The 27,588-nt window shown below is 40.5% G+C and overlaps 2 protein-coding genes across 3 annotated transcripts in view; both read right to left on the bottom strand.

The window, feature by feature from the left end:
* Positions 1 to 11,115, bottom strand: part of adamts17 (ADAM metallopeptidase with thrombospondin type 1 motif, 17) — a 58,314-nt gene extending 47,199 nt beyond the window's left edge. Inside the window, exons 1-3 of the mRNA XM_061963750.2 lie at positions 9,788 to 11,115; positions 9,360 to 9,646; positions 5,021 to 5,195 (exon numbers count right to left, since the gene is read on the bottom strand). Coding sequence (XP_061819734.2) covers positions 5,021 to 5,195; positions 9,360 to 9,646; positions 9,788 to 9,848 — 523 coding nt within the window. The 5' untranslated portion in view covers positions 9,849 to 11,115. The remainder of the gene's footprint in view (positions 1 to 5,020; positions 5,196 to 9,359; positions 9,647 to 9,787) is intronic.
* A 2,054-nt stretch (positions 11,116 to 13,169) lies between these two features.
* The window catches only part of cers3a (ceramide synthase 3a), a 33,054-nt gene continuing 18,635 nt past the window's right edge, over positions 13,170 to 27,588 (bottom strand). The window contains exons 4-12 of one of the 2 annotated variants that reach the window (XM_061963748.2): positions 26,646 to 26,763; positions 26,456 to 26,574; positions 26,323 to 26,380; positions 26,217 to 26,267; positions 18,335 to 18,427; positions 18,151 to 18,279; positions 17,951 to 18,057; positions 14,775 to 14,928; positions 13,170 to 14,696 (exon numbers count right to left, since the gene is read on the bottom strand). In XM_061963748.2, coding sequence (XP_061819732.2) covers positions 14,550 to 14,696; positions 14,775 to 14,928; positions 17,951 to 18,057; positions 18,151 to 18,279; positions 18,335 to 18,427; positions 26,217 to 26,267; positions 26,323 to 26,380; positions 26,456 to 26,574; positions 26,646 to 26,763 — 976 coding nt within the window. In that variant the 3' untranslated portion in view covers positions 13,170 to 14,549. The remainder of the gene's footprint in view (positions 14,697 to 14,774; positions 14,929 to 17,950; positions 18,058 to 18,150; positions 18,280 to 18,334; positions 18,428 to 26,216; positions 26,268 to 26,322; positions 26,381 to 26,455; positions 26,575 to 26,645; positions 26,764 to 27,588) is intronic. The other variant, XM_061963749.2, reaches the window with a different exon arrangement.

Here is a 27,588-nt window from a genome sequence, read left to right as displayed (position 1 = left end):
ACCAAAATGAGGTTTTGTAACCTATAATTTGTTTTAAATATGTTTGATTATAATTATCATACCAAATTATACATTTCGAGAATCGATTCTGAAACGAACCGTGAGGTGCGTAACGAGTCCCACATCTAATAATAACATAATATTTGTTACATGAGCAGCTAATATTAAAGTTTAAAACATACGCAAATTCATGCATTACATATTTTTTTCTGTCAAAATGGAAACAATGAACACATTTATTACGCACAATATTTCTCGGCTTTCGCGGGCCACGTTAAATGATGTGACGGACCAGATCTGGCCCCCGGGCTTTGAATTTGACACCTGTGCTTTATGCCATAAGCTAAAAAAAAAAGCTGAGTTTGAGTGTAAAAAAGGCTTCACTCGCACTAGCAAGAGTCTTGTGATCCATGTGTGACATCACTTTATAAAACCCGCGCGCGTGTAAACAAACTCATTTTAGCTTTAGCGTACGTGCCGTCCTTTTAAGTCCATCTGAACATCAGCTGAGGAGGTCGGGCGTCAAAATGAAAATCCTGTTCACTTTTTAACACAGCTGCAAAGAAACACACACACACACACTCGCCTCAGTGTCTGACCCACTTGTGAACATGTGGAAAGTATTAGTGTGTGTGTGTGTGTGTGTGTGTGTGTGTGTGTGGTGTTACATAAGTTCAGACGGGTCGAGCTGCTCCACTTAATGAGCGTGCACAAGCAGACGCGCACGGTGCGAGTGCGTGTCACAGACATTTTTACAGGCGTAAACGTGCACATTTTGCTGGGTGTGCACGGGGGGACTTGGCCGACACGCCACATGACCGTTTATCGTTCCAGCTGTGATTACGTCATCGCCATTAACACCCGTGCTGCTTACGGTCCACTTGCATTGGGGCCCGTGGGGAATACGCACCACTGCCACCTACAGGACCGGAGTGGCACACATCACGATGTTCCCATCAGTCAGACGGACATTTGGAATTCTTCTGACTCACAGGACCCAATCTCGCTAACTAGCGTGCTAAATAAAAGCTAGCATGAAGGTTGAAGCAGGTCCCGACAAGATGTTTGCAGGAAGAAGATGGAAGACACACACAGCAGTAAACACAAAGGTGACATTTAGTGGGCCTGCTGGTCCAGATGGATCACATGACTCACAAGTAGAGATGTCCGATCATGGCTTTTTTGCCGATATCCGATATTGTCCAACTCTTAATTACCGATTCCGATATCAACCGATACCGATATATACAGTCGTGGAATTAACACATTATTATGCCTAATTTTGTTGTGATGCCCCGGTGGATGCATTAAACAATGTAACTTTACCATGAATTGATTAACATGGACCCCGACTTAAACAAGTTGAAAAACGTATTCGGGTGTTACCATTTAGTGGTCAATTGTACGGAATATGTACTGCACTGTGCAATCTACTAATACAAGTTTCAATCAATCAATCAAAAACAAGGTTTTCCAAAATAAGAGAACAACTTCAACTCAAGTTATGGATAAAAATGCCAACATGGCACTGCCATATTTATTATTGAAGTCACAAAGTGCATTTTTTCCGAACTCTAAATGGGTGAATTTTGGCGAATTAAACGCCTTTCTATTATTCGCTCTCGGAGCGATGACGTCACAACCTGACGTCACATCGGGAAGCAATCCGCCATTTTCTCACTTTCGTCGGTGTGTTGTCGGAGGGTGTAACAACACGAACAGGGACGGATTCAAGTTGCACCAGTGGCCCAAAGAAGCGAAAGTGGCAAGAAATTGGACGAAATGTGTTCAAAATACGAGGCTGTGGGGAAAGCCGACGAAATGGTCAGTCGTTTGTTCCGCACACTTTACCGACGAAAGCTATGCTACGACAGAGATGGCAAGAATGTGTGGATATCCTGCGACACTCAAAGCAGATGCTGACATCAACTCCAAAACTGGACAGTTCAGCTTTCAGGAAAAGAGAGCGGATGAGGGTATGACTACAGAATATATTAATTGATGAAAACTTCATTCATTACTCACGGTTTAACGTAAATTATTATACATAAACTGTGTTTACCAATAATTTAGCTTAAAAACATTTATTTTTTTCAATCATTCGAGTACATTCGGGTAGTCTTGTGTAATGCAGTATTTTGTGTCTATTTAGGTATGGTTAACCTGAGTGCTGAAATCGTGGAAAAATATATGTTCTTAGCACGCCTGAAATGGGCTGTCTGCACTCTCAAAGTGCATGTTGTTGCCAAATGTATTTCATATGCTGTAAACCTAGTTCATAGTTGTTAGTTTCCTTTAATGCCAAACAAACACATACCAATCGTTGGTTAGAAGGCGATCGCAGAATTCGTCCTCGCTTTCTCCCGTGTCGCTGGCTGTTGTGTCGTCATATCGTTCAAACCGATATGGCTCAATAGCTTCAGTTTCTTCTTCAATTTCGTTTTCGCTACCTGCCTCCACACTACAACCATCCGTTTCAATACATGCGTAATCTGTTGAATCGCTTAAGCCGCTGAAATCCGAGTCTGAATCCGAGCTAATGTCGCTATAGCTTGCTGTTCTATCCGCCATGTTTGTTTGTATTGGCATCACTGTGTGACGTCACAGGAAAATGGACGGGTGTATATAACGATGGTTAAAATCAGGCACTTTGAAGCTTTTTTTTAGGGATATTGCATGATGGGTAAAATTTTGAAAAAAACTTCGAAAAATAAAATAAGCCACTGGGAACTGATTTTTAATGGTTTTAACCCATCTGAAATTGTGATAATGTTCCCCTTTAACATTTCTCAAAACAGCAGCTTGGAATTTGGGACATGCTCTCCCTGAGATAATCCTGATACCCACTACAACTATGGGAAATACTATGCTTTGACTTTCACAAAGTGCATTACCGTATTTCCTTGAATTGCCGCCGGGTATATATTATCCGCATGCCTCGTTTTACTGCCGGGTCAAACTCGTTTCGCAAAATAATTAGCGCATGCTTAAAATTACTACTTATTACTTGTTTAGCAAAATAATTAGGGCATGTCTAGTTTTACCGCCGGGTCAAACTCGTTTCGCAGAATAATTAGCATATGCCTCGTTTTACCGCCGGGTCAAACTCGTCACGTCCCGAGTGACACTTCACCTTTCAAGGCATCATTTTCCAAAATGGAGGAGGCTAATTTCAATAATTTAAAATCCCATAAAGGTAAGAAGATAAAGAGCTATTCAGTAGGATTTAAGATCCAAGCTATTGAATATGCTGAAAAGAACAGTAAGCAGCTATGTTTTATTAATATAGCTGCGTGTGTCAAATATGAGTCATTAAATGACTCCCGCCTCATGATGGTAGAGGGCGCTAGTGATCCCAGGGATGCATTCTTGCGACTACTCGGCTGCAGAAGAAGTGATAACAAGCAGCAACAGTTAGCAGCGATCGTTTATTTTTTCCTCTCGCCTGGACTTTTAACATGCAGGATTACATATCTTAAATAAAACAGTTTTCTAAACTGGACTTTCAATCGAAGCAGGAGGTAATAATTAAAGGAAGATCTCCATCGAGATAGAGATACTTTTAAAACTGAAGAAAGATAAGGAAGACTTCTATAAACAAGTAATCGATGCTTTTATTCAGAAGGAGCGGCACATGGACTTCATTTATAAGTAAAGGTAAGACCATAATAACGTTTTTTCTATTAAATGTGCTTTTCATGATGGTATCCTTACATCACACTCAAATTTATAAGCGCAGGCCTAAATTTACCGCATGCCTTTGGTAAGCGCCGGAGTGAGAAGAGGTTTTAAATTAATTACTGCCCCGGCGCTAATTCAAGGAAATACGGTATTTTTTTTTAAAATTTTTTAAACATGCCTCAAAACAACAGCTACAAAAACAATGAAGGCACACAGCTTCAGTCCAGAGTATACTAGAGCATACTTGCCAACCTTGAGACCTCCGAATTCTGGAGATGGGGGTTGGGGGGGGGGGGGGGGGGGGCGGTTTGGTGGTAGCGGGGGGTGTATATTGTAGCGTCCCGGAAGAGTTAGTGCTGCAAGGGGTTCTGGGTATTTGTTCTGTTGTGTTTATGTTGTGTTACGGTGCGGATGTTCTCCCGAAATGTGTTTGTCATTCTTGTTTGGTGTGGGTTCACAGTGTGGCGCATATTTGTAACAGTGTTAAAGTTGTTTATACTTGACTTGACTTGACTTGACTTTATTAATTCATGCTTGCAGAGGAGCCAGGGCCCCACTGAAAAAACAGCTGAACTTTACAATGAATATCAAACAAACAAAAATAAAAATAATGAAAAGAACAGACAGTATTTTATATAAAAAAACATTTTCAGGGCAACAGCAGCATGGAAACTATTAGCATTCTGGTATATGACTGTATTACTTATTTCATTAGATAGTGTCATAATACAGCTTAATTGCTGTATATAATGTAACTATATATGGCCGTATAACTAATATACGGCCACCCTCAGTGTGACATGTATGGCTGTTGATCAAGTATGCATTGCATTCACTTGTGTGTGTGTTAAGGCCGCATTTATTATGTGACTGGGCCGGCACGCTGTTTGTATGGAGGAAAAGCAACGTGACGACAGGTTATAGAGGACGCTAAAGGCAGTGTCTTTAAGGCACGCCCCCGATAATGTTGTCAATCGGGAGAATGGTTGCCCCGGGAGATTTTCGGGAGGGGAACTGAAATTCGGGAGTCTCCCGGGAAAATCGGGAGGTTGAAACCGATACCGATAATTTCCGATATTACATTTTAAAGCATTTATCGGCCGATAATTTCAGCAGTCCGATATTATCGGACATCTCTACTCACAAGCGTACTAGTAGAGGAAACGTCAACAACAATATGACACTGCGTCATGGGCCAGAAAACAGCCGTGTAGTAAGCATGCCAGACCACCAGTTGGCGATGTACACACTTTGTGTCATAACAACATACCATAGCAACACTGACAACAGTATCGAGCGCTCTGACTGGACGTTTCGTGTCGTTTCTAGCGTCGCTCACCTGGTGCAGTGCCGCAGCGTCCGGACGTCTCGGCGTGCCGAGATGATGCGTTCCGGGCCGGGCGGCGCCGTCGCATCAGCTGATGTTTGAGACCCGAGAAAGACTCCGATGAACTTTTGGGGACCTCCAGGGGGCGGATGAAGAGGACGTCCTGTCCCATGTGGACCAGACCTGTCTGCAGCGCAACACAAGTGTACAGTGGTTATTGAATGCATCAAACACGCTAATGCTAACTGTATTACACTGTAATACTGTGATACATTCAGGGACACTCTGTAAATGCAAGTCTCTAGACTGCCAACTACCATACTGCTTTGTTCTAGATCAGGGGTGTCCAAACTTGTTCCACTGAGGGCCACACACTGAAATGTGAAAGCATGCGGGGGCCATTTTGATATTTTTCATTCTCAAAACGAATAGAATATATATATTTTTTATCTTTAGTGCTCCTCCAAGTTTGGTCCCGGGGACCCCGAAGGGTCTCAGGCATAGCGTTAAAAATAATACATTTTTTTGGAATGCCTAATTGTCTAAATAAGCGCTTCTCAAATAGTAGAGTGGGCGCCCCCCGTGATCTATTTATCGATCATACAGATGGATAAATATCTATTTATCTACACTGAATAAATATCTATCATACAGCTAAATAAATTGATAAACAATCACTTCAAGGGACGTGAAAAATATTCTGTCCCCTACAAAGGTTTAACTACCATGCAGTGCTACTGAGATAGTGGGACGGGCCCACTATCTCAGCACCACTGCTCTATCAACTTCAGATCCATCTGTCGATTTGAGTTTTAATTTTTTGTTAATGTTTTATGCCCTTTTTGTCAAAGAAACCCTTGTTTTTAATGGTAAAAAATATATTATACAATATTTCCCAGAAAATATTTTTTCAAGTGTCATATCAAAATATAATATTTAATGTGAAGTAAGTGGAGCCTTAAATACTGTAGATCGATAATTCATAGCAACATTGATTTTGATTCATTATTATTTTTTGAGCAATGAGTTTTAACCCCCCCACTAAAATCCACTTATAAAAGTGTTAAAAATAAGTCATACATTATTTTAATTTTTTTTTTAACTTTCTCTGTTTAAATCTCTCGATCAACTTAAAATCTATCTGTCGGTTTTTTATTGTTTTTTCATTGCTTGTTTTATGTCCTTATTGTCATATAAAACTTAGTTTTATTATGACAAACATGCATTCTTTTTCTGCAAAAAATATGTCAAATATGTGAAGTAATTGCAGCTAAGTCAACAAATCATAACAACATTGATTTTGGATATATTATGGATGGATGGATGGATGATTTTCTGAGAAATGACAGTTCAAAAAAATACTACTAAAATTCTCAGGGATCATAAAAGTGTTAAAAATAAGTCAAATATGTTGTTTTATACTTTCAACGCTTAAAATGTGTCTTTTTTAAAAATTGTTATAACATTTTTTTTTTTTAATGTCCTTTATGTCATAGATAATTGTTTTAATGTCAACACTCAAAATAGGCACTTTTCTCCACAAAAAAAAACATTTTTAAAAGTTACATTTTTGATGTGAAGTAATGGGAGTCTTCAATAGGTCAACAAATCATAACAACATTGATTTTGGAGTTATTATAATTTTCTGACCAATGACAGTTTTTTTTAAATACCACTAAAATACTCTGAGATCATAAAAGTGTTAAAAATAAGTTAGACATATTTTTTTTATACTTTCAACACTTAAAATCTAGCTCAACTTTAGATGTATTTGTCGATTTTACATTTGTATTGAAAACACATTTTTGTTAATGCCCTTTATGTCATAGATAACTTAATTGTTTTTATGTCAACACACAAAATATGCACTTTTCTCCACAAAAAAAACAAAACATTTTTAAAGTTTTGGCCCGCGGGCCAGAGTTTGACACCCATGCTTTAGAGTCTCCATAGTAATTACAATTTTAAAGAAAAAAAACAGCCTGCATGGCAGCTTTGTGTTATTAGAGTGAACGTTGCAACCTTTTCTCAATAAATTTCACCTGTTTGCTCTTTTATTACACTTTTTATTTTTTTTCAAGGGTACAGTGTCTATGCGTTTCTCCTCAATTGAGCCAAATTTAATTCTGTCTCTGTTTAATTCCTTGCTTCTTGTCTTGTTTAATAGATGTCATCAGTGTTTGAACCTGACACAATATTTGCACACTTTTTTTATTAGGTGAATGTCAGCATATTTTGATAAAGTTATATATATTCAGTGTCCAAAAAAAGCTTTTGTAATAAAGACACAAATTAACCTCCATACTTTTGGTGCGTTGCTAAGCAGGCAATAATTAGGGGAACATATCATCTTTATGTTTGAGTCTTCAAGTGCGTTAAAGACATGATGCATTAAAAGTATTTTTAAAAATTGCAGTTCGGTTGTTATGATAACACGATGAAGGTTTATTACAACTTGATTGTGGGTTTTTTTGTCACTTTACTAATAAGGACGCGGTTTTGGCGGGGACAGGAAGTGGCAGAGAAAGTGGACATGGTGAAGACAGAAGAAGAAGTGCTGGACTGGTAAAGACGTCAATTGTCTTAATGTTTAGGACCACTTAAACTAAAATGCAGACTGTAATTACTGGTTTGCAAAAAATATTTTTAACCCATCCATCCATTTTCTACCGCTTATTCCCTTCGGGGTCGCAGGGGGCGCTGTCGGAATAGATGAAATTAGATAATCTTCCACGGCACACTAGTGGTTGAAAAACACTGCTTTAGGGCAGGGAAGTCAAACTCAAATAAAAAATTTAAAACTGAACAAAGCCGCGGGCCAAGGTTGAACAAATTAACCTTTTAATAGGGACCCAAACAAGTTTTGCATTAAATATTGAACAAGCAAGGCTTATATAACTTTATAATGACATGCAAAATCGAGTTAATAATAATAATAATAATAATAATTTAAAAATATCAATGGAATATCAAATACAATTTAAATAAAAATTGAATGCCTCTTTTCTATTTGCAGCCTTCTGAGGTAAAAATCAACATTAACTTTTTCCACAGGCTAATAAATTTGGAAATAAAATAATGAATAAACCAACCATTCAGGACTTTAAACTGCTCAGTTTGCAACACACTGATCTAATATGATGTGCCCAAGCCAGATACCTGCCATCTTTTCTTGGATGCTAGTTCATTAATGTCGGGGCTCAGGCTTTGAGCTGAGGCAACCTTCATTATCGAACGACGGTGTTCATCAGTCATTATATCTCGTATTCCACAGTCTTGGGGGCGTGCCTTGCAGGCACTGCTTTTAACGTCCTCTATAAGCTGTCGTCACGTCCGCTTTTCATCCCTTCTAACAACGTGCCCGCCCAGTCACAAGGTATGAGCGGCTTCTGTACGCACGCACGTGAATGCAACGCATACTTCATCAACAGCGATACAGTTTACACTGAGGGTGCCCGTATAAGCAACTTTAACATTGTTAGAAATATACGCCACACTGTGAATCCACACCAAACAAGAATGATAAACACATTTTGGGAGAATATCTGCACCCCACACACACACACACACACACACACACACACACACACACACACACACACACACACACCTTGTAGCGTCCCAGAAGAGTTAGTGCTGCAAAGGTTTCTGGGTATTTGTTCTGTTGTGTTTATGTTGTGTTACAGTGCGGATGTTCTCCCAAAATGTGTTTGTCATTCTTGTTTGGTGTGGATTCACATTGTGGCGTATATTTCTAACAGTATTAAAGTTTTTTATACTGGCACCGCCAGTGTAACCTGTATCAATGAAGATCAAGTGTGCGTTGCATTCACTTGTGAGTGCATGCCACAGCCGCACAAATTATATGACTGGGCCAGCACTCATTGGACTGGACGATTATCGGGAGGTGCACTGAAATATGGTAGTCTCCTGAGAGGGTTGGCAAGTATGAGAATTAACGGGGAATGCGATGTACCGCGGCACCGCCGCTGAATATAATCGGCGGGCCAGCTCTAGGGTTAATTTGATATCGCCTCAAGGGCCAAGTGAAATTACACGGCGGGCCAAATTTGGCCCGCGGGCCAGAGTTTGACACCCATGCTTTAGGGTCTCCATAGGAATTACAGTTTTAAGGAAAAAAAACTGCCTGCATGGCAGCTTTGTGTTATTAGAGTCAACGTTGCAACTTTTTCTCGTTAAATTTCACCTGTTTGCTCTTTTATTACACTTTTTATTATTTTTGTATTAGCTGGCCACACTTTGTACACCCCTGTTCTGGATCAGAACCACAAGGCGGGACACAAACTAGAACCATCAGGACTGAACCGACAGGTGGAAGATGAATATTTACCAGGCCTCCACAGGTGCTGAGAGACACCAGGGATTCCGGGTGGTCTTGGACGGAACCGGAGTAGAGGCAGAGCTGGTCCCGGTCCAGGCGGCTGAGCGCCGGACTCCGCCCCCCTCGCCGGTCCTCCACCAGCAGGGCGGCCGACACCAGGCCGCCGTCCCGGGTTACGTTTAGGCGGAGCTTCCTTCCGAACGCGGGCAGCGACACCATCAGGTGGTCCGGGTCAGCAGGTTGGTGGAGGGGCAGCAGCATCGGCACCACCTCCTCCGTGTCCACGTCAGACTGGACTAAAGGGATGATTTTTTTTTTTTTAATAATTTTTTTTTTTTTTTAAAGGCAAATTGACATCTTTTAACACAAACGTGCACGCGCACTAAGCGTTCTCGAGAACGCTGAAAGGAAGACAAATGTTTTCGGTCGGTTCTTACCGGCGAGTTCGACGCCGAGCAGCGCGAGGAGCAGAAGGCGCGCGACGTACCGGTTCTGCATGACGAACCCTTCAGAACCGGACCACGACCGGGACCGGGACTTTAGGGGTCAGGACGAGGAGGTTCGGCGGGGAATCACCGCCACACTTTTCCAAAACTTCTCTAAAAGGGGGGGGTGGGGTCAAGCTGCCGAAGACGCGCCCATGCGCGCCGACTCCGCCTCTTCTGGCTCCCGATTGGCCCGCCAGAACATTGAGCTGCGGAGAACTCCGCCTCTCATTAGCTGGCGCTGCTGTCAATCACCGCGTGGGGGTGAAACCTTACACGTGGTCTCAAGCGGAACAAAAAAGTGCTTTTAAATGTCATGATTAATTATATTATAATCCAGAATATTTAAACAATTATTACATGAATAAAATATTTGTTTACTATTCACACGCTCGATTTGTACAGTATGCTTTTTTTAGTTGCAAGATTTACTCTTTTTTTCTCTAATTCCCCAGCCATACACTTTAGAGCAGTGGTTCTCAACGTTTTTTCAGTGATGTACCCCCTGTAAAAAATGTTTTAATTCAAGTACCCCCTAATCAGAGCAAAGCATTTTTGGTTGAAAAAAAGAGATAAAGAAGTAAAATACAGCACTATGTCATCAGTTTCTGATTCATTAAATTGTATAACAGTGCAAAATATTGCTCATTTGTAGTGGTCTTTCTTGAACTATTTGGAAAAAAAGATATAAAAATAACTAAAAACTTGTTGAAAAATAAACAAGTGATTCAACTATAAATATAGATTTCTACACATAGAAGTAATCATCAACTTAAAGTGCCCTCTTTGGGGATTGTAATAGAGATCCATCTGGATTCATGAACTTAATTCTAAACATTTCTTCACAAAAAAGAAATCTTTAACATCAATATTTATGGAACATGTCCACAAAAAATCTAGCTGTCAACACTGAATATTGCATTGTTGCATTGTAATGAATGGAATAGCCTACTTGATTTGATGTTCAGTTTATGAACTTACATTCATATTTTGTTGAAGTATTATTCAATAAATATATTTATAAAGGATTTTTGAATTGTTGCTATTTTTAGAATATTTAAAAAAAATCTCACGTACCCCTTGGCATACCTTCAAGTACCCCCAGGGGTACACGTACCCCCCACCACTGCTTTAGAGCAGTGGTTCTTAACCTTGTAGGAGGTACCGAACCCCACCAGTTTCATATGAGCACTCACCGAATCCTTCTTTAGTGAAAAATAAAATGTTTTTTTCTTAATTTAATCTTAATTTATAAATATTAATCATGAAACTATGTTATTATATTAAAGAAATACTAATAAATATATATTTTACATACAGAAAGTTACAGGAATGTACACATGATCCCATGTTTACATCTCATTGTGCAACATGTGAATGTTTAAGTGGGAACTAAATGCGATATCTGAAAGGGGTACAAATTATTTCCAAAGCAGGACCTTCACCCAGACATACAATACTAGTGCACAACTCCTGAAAAACAATATATTTTGTTATTGTCATTGTAAGTGGGCCAAAACACTTATATTAGAAAATAATCTCATGGAAATGACTGCTGTCATTTGATTATAATAATAAAACATTTAACTTGTTATTTAGTCAGGTTTGGTACATGTGTGCTGCTGGTGTGGCCACAGTGCATGTGCACGTCTGACGTCGCTCACATGTGCTCCACTGAATGATCGAGGAGTTTTTGCGTTTGCTCACGCATATGGAAAATTAAGGGAACATTGTTTGGGGGTATCCATAATACGCGATAGGGAAAAGTCGGTTGTGTCTTGACATCCGCCGAACCCCTGAGGCCGACTCACCGAACCCCTAGGGTTCGATCGAACCCAGGTTAAGAACCACTGCCTCAGAGTCATTTAAACTTGGTATGTGACGCTTCTTTACTGTTAGCATGTTAACGTTAGCATGCTAACATGTTACCTTTAGCATGCTAACTTTTTGAGCTATTTTTGCCACAGTTTAGCCCAGAGTCATATAACTATAAGAGTACAACAACTTGCACTGAGCCTAGTCTATAAAATCAGCTACACCTCCCTGATACCGAAGTACATGTCAAACTACTTCCTTAACGTAAATGACCGCCATATATTGATACTGTTGTTGATAATATTCATTTTTGTTTCACTACTTTTGGTTTGTTCTGTGTCGTGTTTGTGTGTCCTCTCAATTGCTCTGTTTATTGCAGTTCTGAGTGTTGCTGGGTTGGGTTTGGTTTTGGAATTGGATTGCATTGTTATGGTATTGCTGTGTGGGATTGATTAATAAAAAAAATTTTTAAATTAAAAAATATTCTCGATTCTGGCACACCCCTAATATTTGTACCATGAATTGGTTACGTGGACCCCGACTTAAACAAGTTGAAAAACTTATTCGGGTGTTACCATTTAGTGGTCAATTGTACGGAATATGTACTGTACTGTGCAATCTACTAATACAAGTTTCAATCAATCAAAAACTTGCTATGTGACACTTGTTAACTGTTAGCATGCAAACGATAGCATGCTAGCCAGCTAACTCAGGCGTGCTAACTTTTTTAAATGTATTTTTACACTTTTTTTTCTATTTTCGCAACCATACACCTTTGAGTCGTATAACTTGAAATATGAAACGTGCTGACTGTCATCACGCTATTGTTAGCACACATGCTAAGAGTTAGCATTTATGCTAACATGCTACTGTTTTGGGCTAGCGCTGTGGCTCATTTTGTACAGTTACACCTAAAACTCACACATTCAGACACTCGGCACCATCTAATAAGTACGGCGGCTTCCGGCGACCCAAAGGTCAAAGGTCCAGGGCACAGAGAGCAGGCCCATCAAAATTTCCGTGGGAATTTTCTAGTTATCATATTATTATCCAGCACATTTAAACTATTATTACATAAATCAAATCTTTGATTACTATTTACATGCTCGATTTTTACAGTAATCCATGTCTACTAATTAAAGAAAAAAATATTAGCTTTTTATAGAGGTTAATTTGTGTCTTTATTATGAATTAATTAATTAATTAATTTAGCATTTGAATTTTGTGAACTAATTAACATTATGCTGACAACTTCATTGCAAAAAAAATATGAGCAACATTTGTGTGTTTACAATTCAGTTTGTAAAAATATAGTGTAAAAAAAAATATTCAAACCATGTGACCTCTAACCTAACACCTCATTGGCTGGTTTTGACACAAGATGGCTTGCTTCAGTTTTATTTGACCGGAAGTGGGTCTTAAATTTTTAAGCAACTGAACTTTTTGCATTGATTTTTTTGTTTTTGTTTTTTTTTTGCACAATTTTTTAAAACACTGTATTTTACAAACTGATATTTTAACTGGTTAATTATTTTATTGACTGTGGCCTAGTGGTTAGAGTGTCCACCCTGAGATCAATAGGTCGTGAGTTCAAACCCCGAATAAGGATGGATGGATACCTCCCTGCTTGGCACTCTGCATCAAGGGTTGGAATTGGGGGTTAAATCACCAAAAATGATTCCCGGTGGAACAAGGGATAATTTCACCACACCCAGTGTGTTTGCAACAATCATTGGTACTTTAACTTTTCAACTTAAACACAATTTGTCAGAATAATTGTATCTAAGTTATCACAAAACTTTGCGTTGCCATGAGTTCCCGGCGAGAGGACAAAAGCTGTCTTTCATCCTACCAGTCAAAAGGCTTGTAAAACTCCACTGTGTACAATGGGAAGCAACCTGATGGTGTGGGTTTCTTTGATGTATTGTAATCCGCAGGAAGATTTTGTCTTGATCTACAAAGCGGAGAGGAAGCAGGACCTGACTCCCCTCCAGGCACCTTTTCTGTTTACGATCTTTTCTTTGAACAAACCTTTTCTTTGAACTGTTTTGTAATCAAAGGCGGCGGCTGTTTACGACCCTCGTCCCTTTAGAAACAGCTGTTGCCATGTAATCAGGGAAAGTCCAAATAAAAGAGGAGGCGTACAATCTTTCGTCAGAGCGTGGGACGACACCGTACAAGGGTACAGTGTCTACGCGTTTCTCCTCAATCGAGCCAAATTTAATTCTGTCTCTGTTTAATTCCTTGCTTCTTGTCTTGTTTAATAGATTGTGTCAGTGTTTGAACCTGACACAATTTTTGCACACTTTTTTATTAGGTGCATGTCAGCATATTTTGATTAAGTTATATATATTCAGTGTCCAAAAAAAAGCTTTTGTAATAAAGACACAAATTAACCTCCATACTTTTGGTGCGTTGCTAAGCAGGCAATAATTAGGGGAAAATATCATTGTTATGTTTGAGTCTTCAAGTGTGTATAAAGACATGATGCATTAAAAGTACTTTTAAAAATTGCAGTTCGGTTGTTATGATAACATGATGAAGGTTTATTACAACTTGATTGTGGTTTTTTTTTTGTCGCTTTACTAATAAGGACGCGGTTTTGGCGGGGACAGGAAGTGGCAGAGAAAGTGGACACGGTGAAAACAGAAGAAGTTGCTAGACTAGTGAAGACGTCTTGAATGTTTAGGACCACTTAAAATGAAAGAAAGAGAGGATGAAGATGAACGTCATAAAGCTGATAATAATTTAGCTCACTTCTCATTAAAAAAGACTAATATTAAATGTTTCAGTGTCCTGCCAAGGAGGAAAAATGCCGAGCCGCCTATGTTTCCCACAATGTTGTGAAAGTGCCTTCAAGGAGTCTTGTCGTTGTGTAGCATCACCACTAGGGGGCGCCTCAGTGCACCGTCTTGTAGTGGCAGACGTTGTCAGAGGCCAAACAGTCCAGGCAGCCGTTGTTGTTTTTTGCAACAACGTCATCATCAGTCAGGCAGCTCTCTTCCTCCTCCTCATCCTCGTGGTCGCTCCTCTCGTCCCTGGTCAGCTGACACACAAACAAGCACGCCCAACGAGTTTGTTAAAAGGTGGGCGGAGCCATCGCGCAGAGGCCGCACGGACTTACGGTGCCGAAGATGAACTTCCTGACCATGGCGAGGATGAGGATGGCCCAGAAGACGTGCAGGCCGAGGAGGAGGAGGAGCATGGCGTTGAAGAAGTAGTAGCCGAAGAAGGCGGGGTAATGGTGGAGAGGGTACACCCACGTGCAGTGAATCAGCCTGAAGCAAACAGGAAGTCACTCAATGTCTCAAATTGAATACTTCCGTCAGTACACTTCAATGAGTAGACTGCGGTAGTCTTTCAGTTCGGGCACTTGCATACTTACACTTTGTCTTCTGAGTGCCATAACAATGAGAAGTGCACCGTCAGCATTAGGGCTGGGCATCGAAGGTCGACTGGAACCGGGACTAACATTCCGATTCTCACGGAATCGTTCAAAAGTTTTCATTTCAATTCCTCGTTCCGATGCCCGATCAGAAGAAATATCCCCCACGAACACAAGATCATGCCCAAAGTGTAAGCCAGACCTGGGCAAAATACGCCCTGCGGGCCACATGCGGCCCATTAAGATTGCCAATACAGCCCGCCAGACGTTCTACATCATTTTTTTTAGACCTTTTACATCAAAACTGTAGGCTCCATTATGACGTGCTGTTTTTAAATTACCGCAAGTCTTGAACTATAGAAAGTATTTCAATCAACGTTCCCTCTAAGGTGCGCGCCTGTGCAATTGCGCACTGCTCAAGCGTCCTCTGCGCCCGGCAAATCTATGCCACGCACAAAATCAAATAAAAAAAATAAGCGCATAACAATTTTCGACACGCGGACACGACAGAAAACACTTTTCGTCATCATTGTTCGAATATTGTAACATCTGTCGAGACGCTTTGAGGACATGAATTCCATCCATCACTTTACTGAGCAAAACTCTTTATTGTTGGCCATAAACACATAACCAAAACATTAGTAAAAAAAAAACGGGTAATTTTCTGCAGTACAAACCAGACCAAAACCAACTTTGTTATATCAACAGCAGCCGCTCGCTCTTTCTCACTTGCGCTAAAACATGCACATATGGCACTTAGCCAGTGATGCGTTTACAGCCACACAAAAAGTCGGACAACTCCAACACTACACATAAAGTGTCATTCCAGGTCGTTACACTATGATTTACCAATCAAATGTGTGCTTATTCTAGTGTCATTTATTAGGAATCTTAATTTATAAATATTAATCATGAAATGCTGTTAGTATATTAAGTAATATATACAATCTAATCCATTATATATATATATATATATATATATATATATATATACAGTATATACACACACATATACATATATTTTTATATACATATACACATACGTACAAACCCTGTTTCCATATGAGTTGGGAAATTGTGTTAGATGTAAATATAAACGGAATACAATGATTTGCAAATCATTTTCAACCCATATTCAATTGAATGCACTACAAAGACAAGATATTTGATGTTCAAACTCAAAAACTTTTTTTTTTTTTTACAAATAATAATTAACTTAGAATTTATGGCTGCAACACGTGCCAAAGTATTTGGGAAAGGGCATGTTCACCACTGTGTTACATGGCCTTTCCTTTAAACAACACTCAGTAAACGTTTGGGAACTGAGGAGAAACATTTTTTTAAGCTTCTCAGGTGGAATTCTTTCCCATTCTTGCTTGATGTACAGCTTAAATTGTTCAACAGTCCGGGGGTCTCTGTTGTGGTATTTTAGGCTTCATAATGCGCCACACATTTTCAATGGGAGACAAGTCTGGACTACAGGCAGGCCAGTCTAGTACCCGCACTCTTTTACTATGAAGCCACGCTTGGCATTGTCTTGCTGAAATAAGCAGGGGCGTCCATGGTAACGTTGCTTGGATGGCAACATATGTTGCTCCAAAACCTGTATGTACCTTTCAGCATTAATGGCACCTTCACAGATGTGTAAGTTACCCATGTCTTGGGCACTAATACACCCCCATACCATCACAGATGCTGGCTTTTCAACTTTGCGCCTATAACAATCCGGTTGGTTCTTTTCCTCTTTGGCCCGGAGGACACGACGTCCACAGTTTCGAAAAACAATTTGAAATGTGGACTCGTCAGACCACAGAACACTTTTACACTTTGTATCAGTCCATCTTAGATGAACTCAGGCCCAGCGAAGCTGACAGCGTTTCTGGGTGTTGTTGATAAACGGTTTTCGCCTTGCAAAGGAGAGTTTTAACTTGCACTTACAGATGTAGCGACCAACTGTAGTTACTGACAGTGGGTTTCTGAAGTGTTCCTGAGCCCATGTGGTGATATCCTTTACACACTGATGTCGCTTGTTGATGCAGTACAGCCTGAGGGATCGAAGGTCACGGGCTTAGCTGTTTACGTGCAGTGATTTCTCCAGATTCTTTACCCTTTGATGATATTATGGACCGTAGATGGTGAAATCCCTAAATTCCTTCCAATAGCTGGTTGAAAAAGGTTTTTCTTAAACTGTTCAACAATTTGCTCACGCATTTGTTGACAAAGTGGTGACCCTTGCCCCATCCTTGTTTGTGAATGACTGAGCATTTCATGGAATCTACTTTTATACCCAATCATGGCACCCACCTGTTCCCAATTTGCCTGTTCACCTGTGGGATGTTCCAAATAAGTGTTTGATGAGCATCCCTCAACTTTATCAGTATTTATTGCCACCTTTCCCAACTTCTTTGTCACGTGTTGCTGGCATCAAATTCTAAGGTAATGATTATTTGCAAAAAGTTTATCAGTTTGAACATCAAATATGTTGTCTTTGTAGCATATTCAACTGAATATGGGTTGAAAATGATTTGCAAATCATTGTATTCCGTTTATATTTACATCTAACACAATTTCTCAACTCATATGGAAACAGGGTTTGTATATATACACAGGTATATATGTATATTTTTGAGCAACGACAGTTTTAAAGAAAAAAAAAAACAGTCTACATGGCAGCTTTGGGCTATTAAGAGTCAACATTTCAACTTTTTTTCTTTACAACACACCTGTTTGCTCTTTTCTTCCACTTCTCATAACTTTTTTTTTGCAATTGTATTTCCAGTATGTGCTGCTGGCCGTTAAAAAAACACAGCTGTGGACAGCTCCCAGACCACACTTTGGACACCCTTACTATATACGCACCCCCGAGTACACGCGACAACAAGCAAACATGCATAGGCGCACAAACACAAACTGACCAGAAGGGGAAGATGACGAGACGTGTGATGATGAAGACGAGAGCAAAAAGTACAAAAACGAGTTGGCAGCTTTTCTCCATTTTGGCGTAATTCAGCAGTTTGGCCGACTGAGAGCAAAAAAACAAACAAAAAAAAAACCCGACAACATGTGGTTAGGCGTTTTGTGTATTCAACAACAGGAAACAGAACGTGTGACTGACCTCCAACAAGACGTCGGAGGCGTCGTGGACCAACAGGACCAGCGTTCCCACGCGGATGTAGTTGACGCACCAGGAGAAGGACATGAGCACCAGGGTGGCGGCGTGGTGGACCATCTGCTCCTTGAAGTCCTGAACGAGACAAGCAGCCATCATCTTCATCTTATGGCGGGAAGTCAGCGCTCACCTTCCTCTTGACATCGGAGAAGACGCTGAAGAGCAGGGAGACGTAGAAGCTCATCTCCAGGATGTAGTACCAGTACTGAGAGTCCAGCAGGGACTTGGTGCACAAACACACACACACACACACACACAATGTACAGTCGTGGTCAAAAGTTGACATCCACTTGTAAAGAACATAATGTCATGGCTGTCTTGAGTTTCCAATCATTTGTACAACTCTTATTTTTTTGTGATAGAGTGATTGGAGCACGTACTTGTTGGTCACAAAAAAACATTCATGAAGTTTGGTTCTTTTATGAATTTATTATGGCTCTACTGAAAATGTGACCAAATGTCATACTTGCCAACCTTGAGACCGCCGATTTCGGGAGGCGGGGGGGGCGTGGTTGGGGGCGTGGTTAAGAGGGGAGGAGTATATTTACAGCTAGAATTCACCAAGTCAAGTATTTCATATATATATATATATATATATATATATATATATATATATATATATAAGAAATACTTGACTGTCAGTGAATTCTAGCTATATATATATTTTTATTTTATTATATATATATATATATATATGTATATATATATATATATATATATATATATATATATATATATAAGAGAAATACTTGAATTTCAGTGTTCATTTATTTACACATATACACACACATAACACTCATCTACTCATTGTTGAGTTAAGGGTTGAATTGTCCATCCTTGTTCTATTCTCTGTCACTAATGTTCTAACCATGCTGAACACCCTCTCTGATGATGCATTCTGCTTCGTCTCCTTGTTGTGTGCGCAGTTGTGCACTGCACTCTTTAAAAGCCGTAGATGTTATTGTCACATATGCATGTACAGTAGATGGCAGTATTGTGCTGTTTAAGAGTGTCACAACATTGCTGTTTACGGCAGACGAACTGCTTTACGGTAGACGAAAACGTGACTGCTGTTGTTGTGTGTTGTTGCCGCGCTGGGAGGACGTTAATGAAACTGCCTAACAATAAACCCACATAAGAAACCAAGAACTCGCCCTCGATCATTCTACAGTTATAACGTGATTGGGCAGGCACGCTGTTTATATTGTGGGAAAGCGGACGTGAAAACAGGCTGTCGACACGTCACTCAGGTCCGCCTGAATTTCGGGAGATTTTCGGGAGAAAATTTGTCCCGGGAGGTTTTCGGGAGAGTCGCTGAATTTCGGGAGTCTCCCGGAAAATCCGGGAGGGTTGGCAAGTATGCCAAATGTGCTGGGTCAAAAGTATACATACAGCAATGTTAATATTTGCTAACATGTCCCTTGGCAAGAGTCACTGAAATAAGGCACTTTTGGTAGCCAGCCACAAGATTTTGGTTGAATTTTTGACCACTCTTCTTGACAAAATTGGTGCAGGTCAGCTAAATTTGTTGGTTTTTTGACATGGACTTGTTTCTTCAGCATTGTACTTGGGGAAGGCCATTCTAAAACCTTCATTCTAGCCTGATTCAGCCATTCCTCTACCAGTTTTGACGTGCGTTTGGTTTCGTTGTCCTGTTGGAGCACCCAACTGCGCTCAGGGTGGAGGACAGAGTAAAACAACTTGCACTGAGCCTAGTCTATAAAATCCGCTACACCTCCCTGATACCGAAGTACATGTCAAACCACTTCCTTAACGTGAATGACCGCCATAACCACAACACCAGGGGGAGCTCCACTAACCACGTTAAACCTAGATTCCGATCTAACAAAGGTCTAAACTCATTCTCCTTCTATGCCACATCAATATGGAATGCACTCCCAACAGGTGTAAAAGAAAGGGCATCTCTATCCTCCTTCAAAACCGCACTAAAAGAACACCTCCAGGCAACTTCAACCCTAAACTAATACCCTCCCTTCCACATCCCACTTCCCCGGATTGTAAATAATCAAATGTAAATAATCAAATGTATATACTTGTTCTTATGCTTTCTGATCTCTTTCTCTATGCCCACTACTTGCTGTACATATCCTACCAAGTCAGTCCTACACTGTTTCAATATCCATTTCTCTGATGATGCAATTGTTGATGACTGAAGTGTTGATATCAACCAAACCTACCCACCCTCCCCTCCACATCCCGGATTGTAAATAATGTAAATAATTCAATGTATATACTCTGATGATTATCTTGTGTGATGACTGTATTATGATGATAGTATATATCTGCATCAAGGATCAATTTAAGTGGACCCCGACTTAAACAAGTTGAAAAACTTATTGGGGTGTTACCATTTAGTGGTCAATTGTACGGAATATGTACTGCACTGTGCAATCTACTAATAAAAGTTTCAATCAATCAATCAAAAAACCAAGACCCAATCTCCGGGCTGATGATTTTTGTTTTTTCTGAAGAATTTGGAGGTAATCCTCTGTGGACAGGGATTGTGATCAGCGTGCTGCAGGAGTAAAGGTCAACGCCTCTGTCCATGCTACTGAAAACAGAGCGCCATCAGAAGGGGGCGTGGCATGTGCTGACGGCGAGACACAGCTGGCAGATGATTCGATTGCACAGGTGGTACGTGTTAAACTAATCGTCTGTTGTCTTTAACAGTGAGCGGTCGGTTCAGGAGGAGGAGGAAGTTGGAGAGAGACTGGAAAGTCCAAAAAGAAAGCGTATTAATTGATGGTGGTGTGGAAAAACATTAAACCTGTTGTAAAATCTGTACGCGTGGCTACTTTGACGTGCATCTGTGGAACCGCAAGACAGAGACTTCTAGTTTCAGTTCCATTAGCAGCAAAACAGGTCCAGAGCATAATGTCACCACCACCATGCTTGACGGTAGGATTGGTGTTCCTGGGATTATAGGTCTCACCTTTCTACTCCAAACATATTGTTAAAAAGTTAAAGTTAAAGTACCAATGATTGTCAAACAGCACACTAGGTGCGACGAAATTATTCTCTGCATTTGATCACCCCCTGGGAGGTGAGGGGAGCTGCGGGCAGCAGCGGTGGACGCGCCCGGGAATCATTTTTGGTGATTTAACCCCCAATGCCAACCCTTGATGCTGAGTGCCAAGCAGGGAGGTAATGGCTCCCATTTTTATAGTCTTTGGTATGACTCGGTTTGAACTCACAACCTACCGATCTCAGGGCGGACACTCTAACCACTAGGCCACTATTGCTGGGTATTGTGGCCAAACAGCTTGATTTTTGTTTCATCTTACCACAGCTCTTTCCTCCAGAACAGGCCTGGGCAATTATTTTGACTCGAGGGCCAAATTTAGAGGGGAAAAAATGTGTCTGGGGGTCGGTATATCTATTTTTAGGAAAACTAATACAAAACCTCACAATAAAGTCTGATTGAATGCTAAAAATGTTATGACAGACCGCCTTAAAAACGGAATGGAATTTTATGTTTTTCTATGAACGATAAAACCCTGAATATTGAGAACATATGAACGTCACCCCCCCACCCCCCCTCAATCGACATATTTTACAATCAAGCCAAATGCAACAAAAATGCAACAAACAGCGAAATATGAACGTGAAGGGTAAAAAAAAACAAAAAACACCTACAATCTGATATATTTGATATATCACTAAGCTTTAGAACTTTCTTGTAAAAATCTCCTTCCGCGTCTGTCCCTGACACCCGCATTTCAGGCTCTGGACAAACGCTCCCCACCCACACTGCTCGGTACCTCGTCTGAGCTGCTGTGACGTAGATTACCACAGTAACTAGTAGGGTTGTACGGTATACGGGTATTAGTATATTACCGCGATACTAATGAATCATATTCGGTACCATACCGCCGCTGAAAAGTACCGGTCCGCCACACCCTAAGATTTTTTGTTCAAATAAAGCCAATAATGCAATTTTTTTCTGGTCCCCTTTATTTAGAAAAGTATCGAAATAATATTGGTCTCAGGACAACACTAGTCACTAAAATATCATGCAAAAGCGCAGATTCCAAGCATTGAAATACTTTGAATAGTTCAAGACTTACGGTCATTAGAAAACATCACTGCACATCATTATGGCAGCTACACTTTCCATCTTAAAGGGGAACATTATCACAATGAAGGGTTAAAACCATTAAAAATCAGTTCCCAGTGGCTTATTATATATATTTTTTAATTTTACCCATCATGCAATATCCCTAAAAAAAGCTTCAAAGTGCCTGATTTTAACCATCGTTATATACACACGTCCATTTTCCTGTGATGTCACATAGTGAAGCCAACTCAAACAAATATGGCGGAAAGAACAGCAAGCTATAGCGACATTAGCTCGGATTCAGACTCGGATTTCAGCGGCTTAAGCGATTCAACAGATTACGCATGTATTGAAACGGATGGTTGTAGTGTGGAGGCAGGTAGCGAAAACGAAATTGAAGAAGAAACTGAAGCTATTGAGCCATATCGGTTTGAACCGTATGCAAGCGAAACCGACACAACAGCCAGCGACACGGGAGAAAGCAAGGACGAATTCGGCGATCGCCTTCTAACCAACGATTGGTATGTGTTTGTTTGGCATTAAAGGAAACTAACAACTATGAACTAGGTTTACAGCATATGAAATACATTTGGCAACAACATCACTTTGAGAGTGCAGACAGCCCAATTTTCATCAATTAATATATTCTGTAGACATACCCTCATCTGCGCTCTTTTCCTGAAAGCTGATCTGTCCAGTTTTGGAGTTGATGTCAGCAGGCCAGGGAAGCTAGGGGGTTTAGCTCGCTCGTCTGCGGGAACAAAATGCCGCCATTGCTTGCCGTGCTACCGAGGTCCTTTGTCCCTGAATTGCTCACACACTCCGGCAGATTCAATGGGGGTCTGGCGGCAGATTTCTTTGACTTTATCGTTGGAAATGCATCTGCTTTGAGTGTCGCAGGATATCCACACATTCTTGCCATCTCTGTCGTAGCATAGCTTTCGTCGGTAAAGTGTGCGGAACAAACGTCCAATTTCTTGCCACTTTCGCATCTTTGGGCCACTGGTGCAACTTGAATCCGTCCCTGTTCGTGTTGTTACACCCTCCGACAACACCGACGAGGCATGATGTCTCCAAGGTACGGAAAACAGTCGAAAAAAACGGAAAATAACAGAGCTGATTTGACTCGGTGTTTGAGAAAATGGCGGATTGCTTCCCGATGTGACGTCATCGCTCCGAGAGCGAATATTAGAAAGGCGTTTAATTCGCCAAAATTCACCCATTTAGAGTTCGGAAATCGGTTAAAAAAATATATGGTCTTTTTTCTGCAACATCAAGGTATATATTGACGCTTACATAGGTCTGGTGATAATGTTCCCCTTTAAAGATCTAAAAAAATTATTTGGGAATATCCAGCGGGCCAGATTGAAAAGCTTAACGGGCCGCATGTGGCCCTCGGGCCTTAATTTGCCCAGGTCTGCTCCAGAAGGTCTTATCTTTGTCCGTGGGATGTCAGATGAAAGCTTGCCAGAAGCTTGTGGATGGCTACCAAAATGGCTTTAACATTGCTGTATGTATACTTTTGACCCAGCAGATTTGGTCACATTTTCAGTAGACCCATAATAAATTCATAAAAGAACCAAACTGTTAGAATAATTGTATCTAAGTTATCATAAAAACTTTGTATTGAAATGAGTTCCCAGTGAGAAAGACCAAAAGCTGTCTTTGAAACCTACCAAGAACTCCACTGCGTAAGGGGGGAAGCAACGTGAAGGTGTTTCTGTTTTCTTTCATGTATTGTAATCAACAGAAAGATATTGTTTTAACCCAAGGACTACAAAGCGGAGAGAAGGCAGGATCTGCCCAACTTCCAGACGACCTCTTTTGAACCTCCTTTTTCAACTGTTTTACGAACCTCTTTTTAAACTCTTTTAAGACCTTTTCTGTGAACTGTTTACCACCTTTTCTTTTGAACTGTTGTAATCAAAGGCGATGGCTGTTTACGACCTCGTCCCTTAGAAGCAGCTGTTGCCATGTGGTCAGAGAAAGTCGAAATAAAGGGGGATGCGTACAATCTGTCGCCAGAGCGTGCCGAGACACTGTACAAGAGTACAGACCAGACGTTTCTCCTCAAATTGAGCCAAATTTAATTCTGTCTCTGTTTAATTATTTGCTTTTTGTCTTGTTCAATAGATGTCATCAGTGTTTGAACCTGACACAAACTTCATGAATGTTTTTTGTGACAAACAAGTCTGTGCTCCAATCACTCTATCACAAACAATAAGAGTTGTAGAAATGATTGGAAACTCCAGACAGCCATGACATTATGTTCTTTACAAGTGGATGTACAAACCCCGTTTCCATATGAGTTGGGAAATTGTGTGAGATGTAAATATAAACGGAATACAATGATTTGCAAATCCTTTTCAACCCATATTCAATTGAATGCACTACAAAGACAAGATATTTGATGTTCAAACTCATAAACTTTATTTTTTTTTTGCAAATAATAATTAACTTAGAATTTCATGGCTGCAACACGTGCCGAAGTAGTTGGGAAAGGGCATGTTCACCACTGTGTTACAAGACCTTTCCTTTTAACAACACTCAGTAAACGTTTGGGAACTGAGGAGACACATTTTTTAAGCTTTTCAAGTGGAATTCTTTCCCATTGTTGCTTGATGTACAGCTTAAGTTGTTCAACAGTCCGGGGGTCTCCATTGTGATATTTTAGGCTTCATAATGCACCACACATTATCAATGGGAGACAGGTCTGGACTACAGGCAGGCCAGTCTAGTACCCGCACTCTTTTACTATGAAGCCACGTTGATGTAACACGTGGCTTGGCATTGTCTTGCTGAAATAAGCAGGAGCGTCCATGATAACGTTGCTTGGATTGCAACATATGTTGCTCCAAAACCTGTATGTACCTTTCAGCATTAATGGCGCCTTCACAGATGTGTAAGTTACCCATATCTTGGGCACTAATACACCCCCATACCATCACAGATGCTGGCTTTTCAACTTTGTGCCTATAACAATCCGGATGGTTCTTTTCCTCTCTGGTCCGGAGGACACGACGTCCACAGTTTCCAAAAACAATTTGAAATGTGGACTCGTTAGACCACAGAACACTTTTCCACTTTGTATCAGTCCATCTTAGATGAGCTCAGGCCCAGCGAAGCCGACGGCGTTTCTGGGTGTTGTTGATAAATGGTTTTCGCCTTGCATAGGAGAGTTTTAACTTGCACTTGCAGATGTAGCGACCAACTGTAGTTACTGACAGTGGGTTTCTGAAGTGTTCCTGAGCCCATGTAGTGATATCCTTTACACACTGATGTCGCTTGTTGATGCAGTACAGCCTGAGGGATCGAAGGTCACGGGCTGAGCTGCTTACGTGCAGTGATTTCTCCAGATTCTCTGAACCCTTTGATGATATTACGGACCGTAGATGGTGAAATCCCTAAATTCCTTGCAATAGCTGGTTGAGAAAGGTTTTTCTTAAACTGTTCAACAATTTGCTCACGCATTTGTTGACAAAGTGGTGACCCTCGCCCCATCCTTGTTTGTGAATGACTGAGCATCTCATGGAATCTACTTTTATACCCAATCATGGCACCCACCTGTTCCCAATTTGCCTGTTCACCTGTGGGATGTTCCAAATAAGTGTTTGATGAGCATTCCTCAACTTTATCAGTATTTATTGCCACCTTTCCCAACTTCTTTGTCACGTGTTGCTTGCATCAAATTCTAGAATTAATGATTATTTAAAAAAAAAAAAAAGTTTATCAGTTTGAACATCCAATATGTTGTCTTTGTAGCATATTCAACTGAATATGGGTTGAAAATGATTTGCAAATCATTGTATTCCGTTTATATTTACATCTAACACAATTTCCCAACTCATATGGAAACGGGGTTTGTAAACTTTTGACCACGACTGTATTTGTTATGATACTCAGGCTAAGCCAAGGTGCAGCTAATGCTACACACCTGCTTGGGGAAAGCTGTCCACACGTGTCTGGTGTCAGAGAACCATTCCTTCTGCAGGACACAAACGTTCATTAGCGCCCACGCCAGGTCACATGTTTCAACTCACCTCGTAAAGAGCGAGCAGTCCCCCCACGGACGAGGCCAGGTAGAAGGTGAAGCGCCAGCTGCAACAGCAAACAAAAGGGTGACCACACAGCCGGTCGCCACGGTAACGGCTAACAAACAAACCAGGGCTTCACCTGGCCTCGGTGAACTTCTTCAGAACCCCGGGTCGGTCCTGAGCGCGTCGCCTCCTGAACCAGCGCTCCACTTGTCTCACGGACAGACAGCTTTTCTTGGACAGCCCGTCCAGGTCGGCCTGCGGGGGACGCCAGAGGGAGGGTTAAAGAAGGCGGCGACAGGAGCGCCGCCTGGTTGTGCCGCACTTGCCTGAGCGGGATTCCTGCTGCGAGTGGCGTAGTAAAGTTTGAGGACGGCGTTGTCGTCCGGTTTGAGGTTGACCCTCGACTTGATGCCCGCACGGGCCGCCAATGGCGTGGCGACCCACCTGACGACACACAAGCACACACCTGATGATTAATAGTGATAGTACAATACCACTGATTGCCTTTAAGATCCGATACCACGTAAAAGTGAGGCTGGTATCGGCGATACCGATACGATACTTTGTGCAAATATACCTAATACGTCTGCTAAAATGAAAAAATGTGAGTATTGTCAAATAATAACATATCCATTTTAAAAAAAAAACCAAAAAAACCAATATTGTAAGAAAAAAAGAGCAAAAAAATTTGGAAGGTAATCTGTGTTTTAACTAATAATATGATTAATAATATACTTAGTCACTAACAACACAAAAATGTGTCTTTAAATATTTGATAACAAACTGGCAACCCATACTTGACTTAGTGGAAAAAATTTGGACGCTCCCGATCTAAAATATTAGAAGCTCTCAAAATAAAAATAAAATATACTTTGAATATCAGCAGAGTTTAGTTAGTTAATTAAAAACAAAAATATTACTAACTTATTAATTAATTTGAAAAATTACAACAGCCGTAATAAACACAGTTAAATGTGAAACGGAACATTAATATTTTCGTGAACTTTTGACACAATCCTATTATTATTATTGTTATACTATTCTTATATGGGGAAAAAAAACTAGTAAAAATGTAAGAAAAAAAGAGCAAAAAAAATTGGAATGTAATGAGAAAAAGCTTAAATGTTTTAACTAATATTATTAATACTAATATACTTAGTTACCAACATCACAAAAATGTGTCTTTAAATATTTTATATCAAACTGGCCCCCACCATACTTGACTTTTCAGTATGCGGCCCTTGTTGGAAAAAATTTGGACGCCCCCGA

The sequence above is a fragment of the Nerophis lumbriciformis genome, linkage group LG06 (genome assembly GCF_033978685.3).
Source record: "Nerophis lumbriciformis linkage group LG06, RoL_Nlum_v2.1, whole genome shotgun sequence".
Taxonomy (NCBI): domain Eukaryota; kingdom Metazoa; phylum Chordata; class Actinopteri; order Syngnathiformes; family Syngnathidae; genus Nerophis; species Nerophis lumbriciformis.
This window is presented reverse-complemented; position numbering and strand designations above follow the sequence as displayed.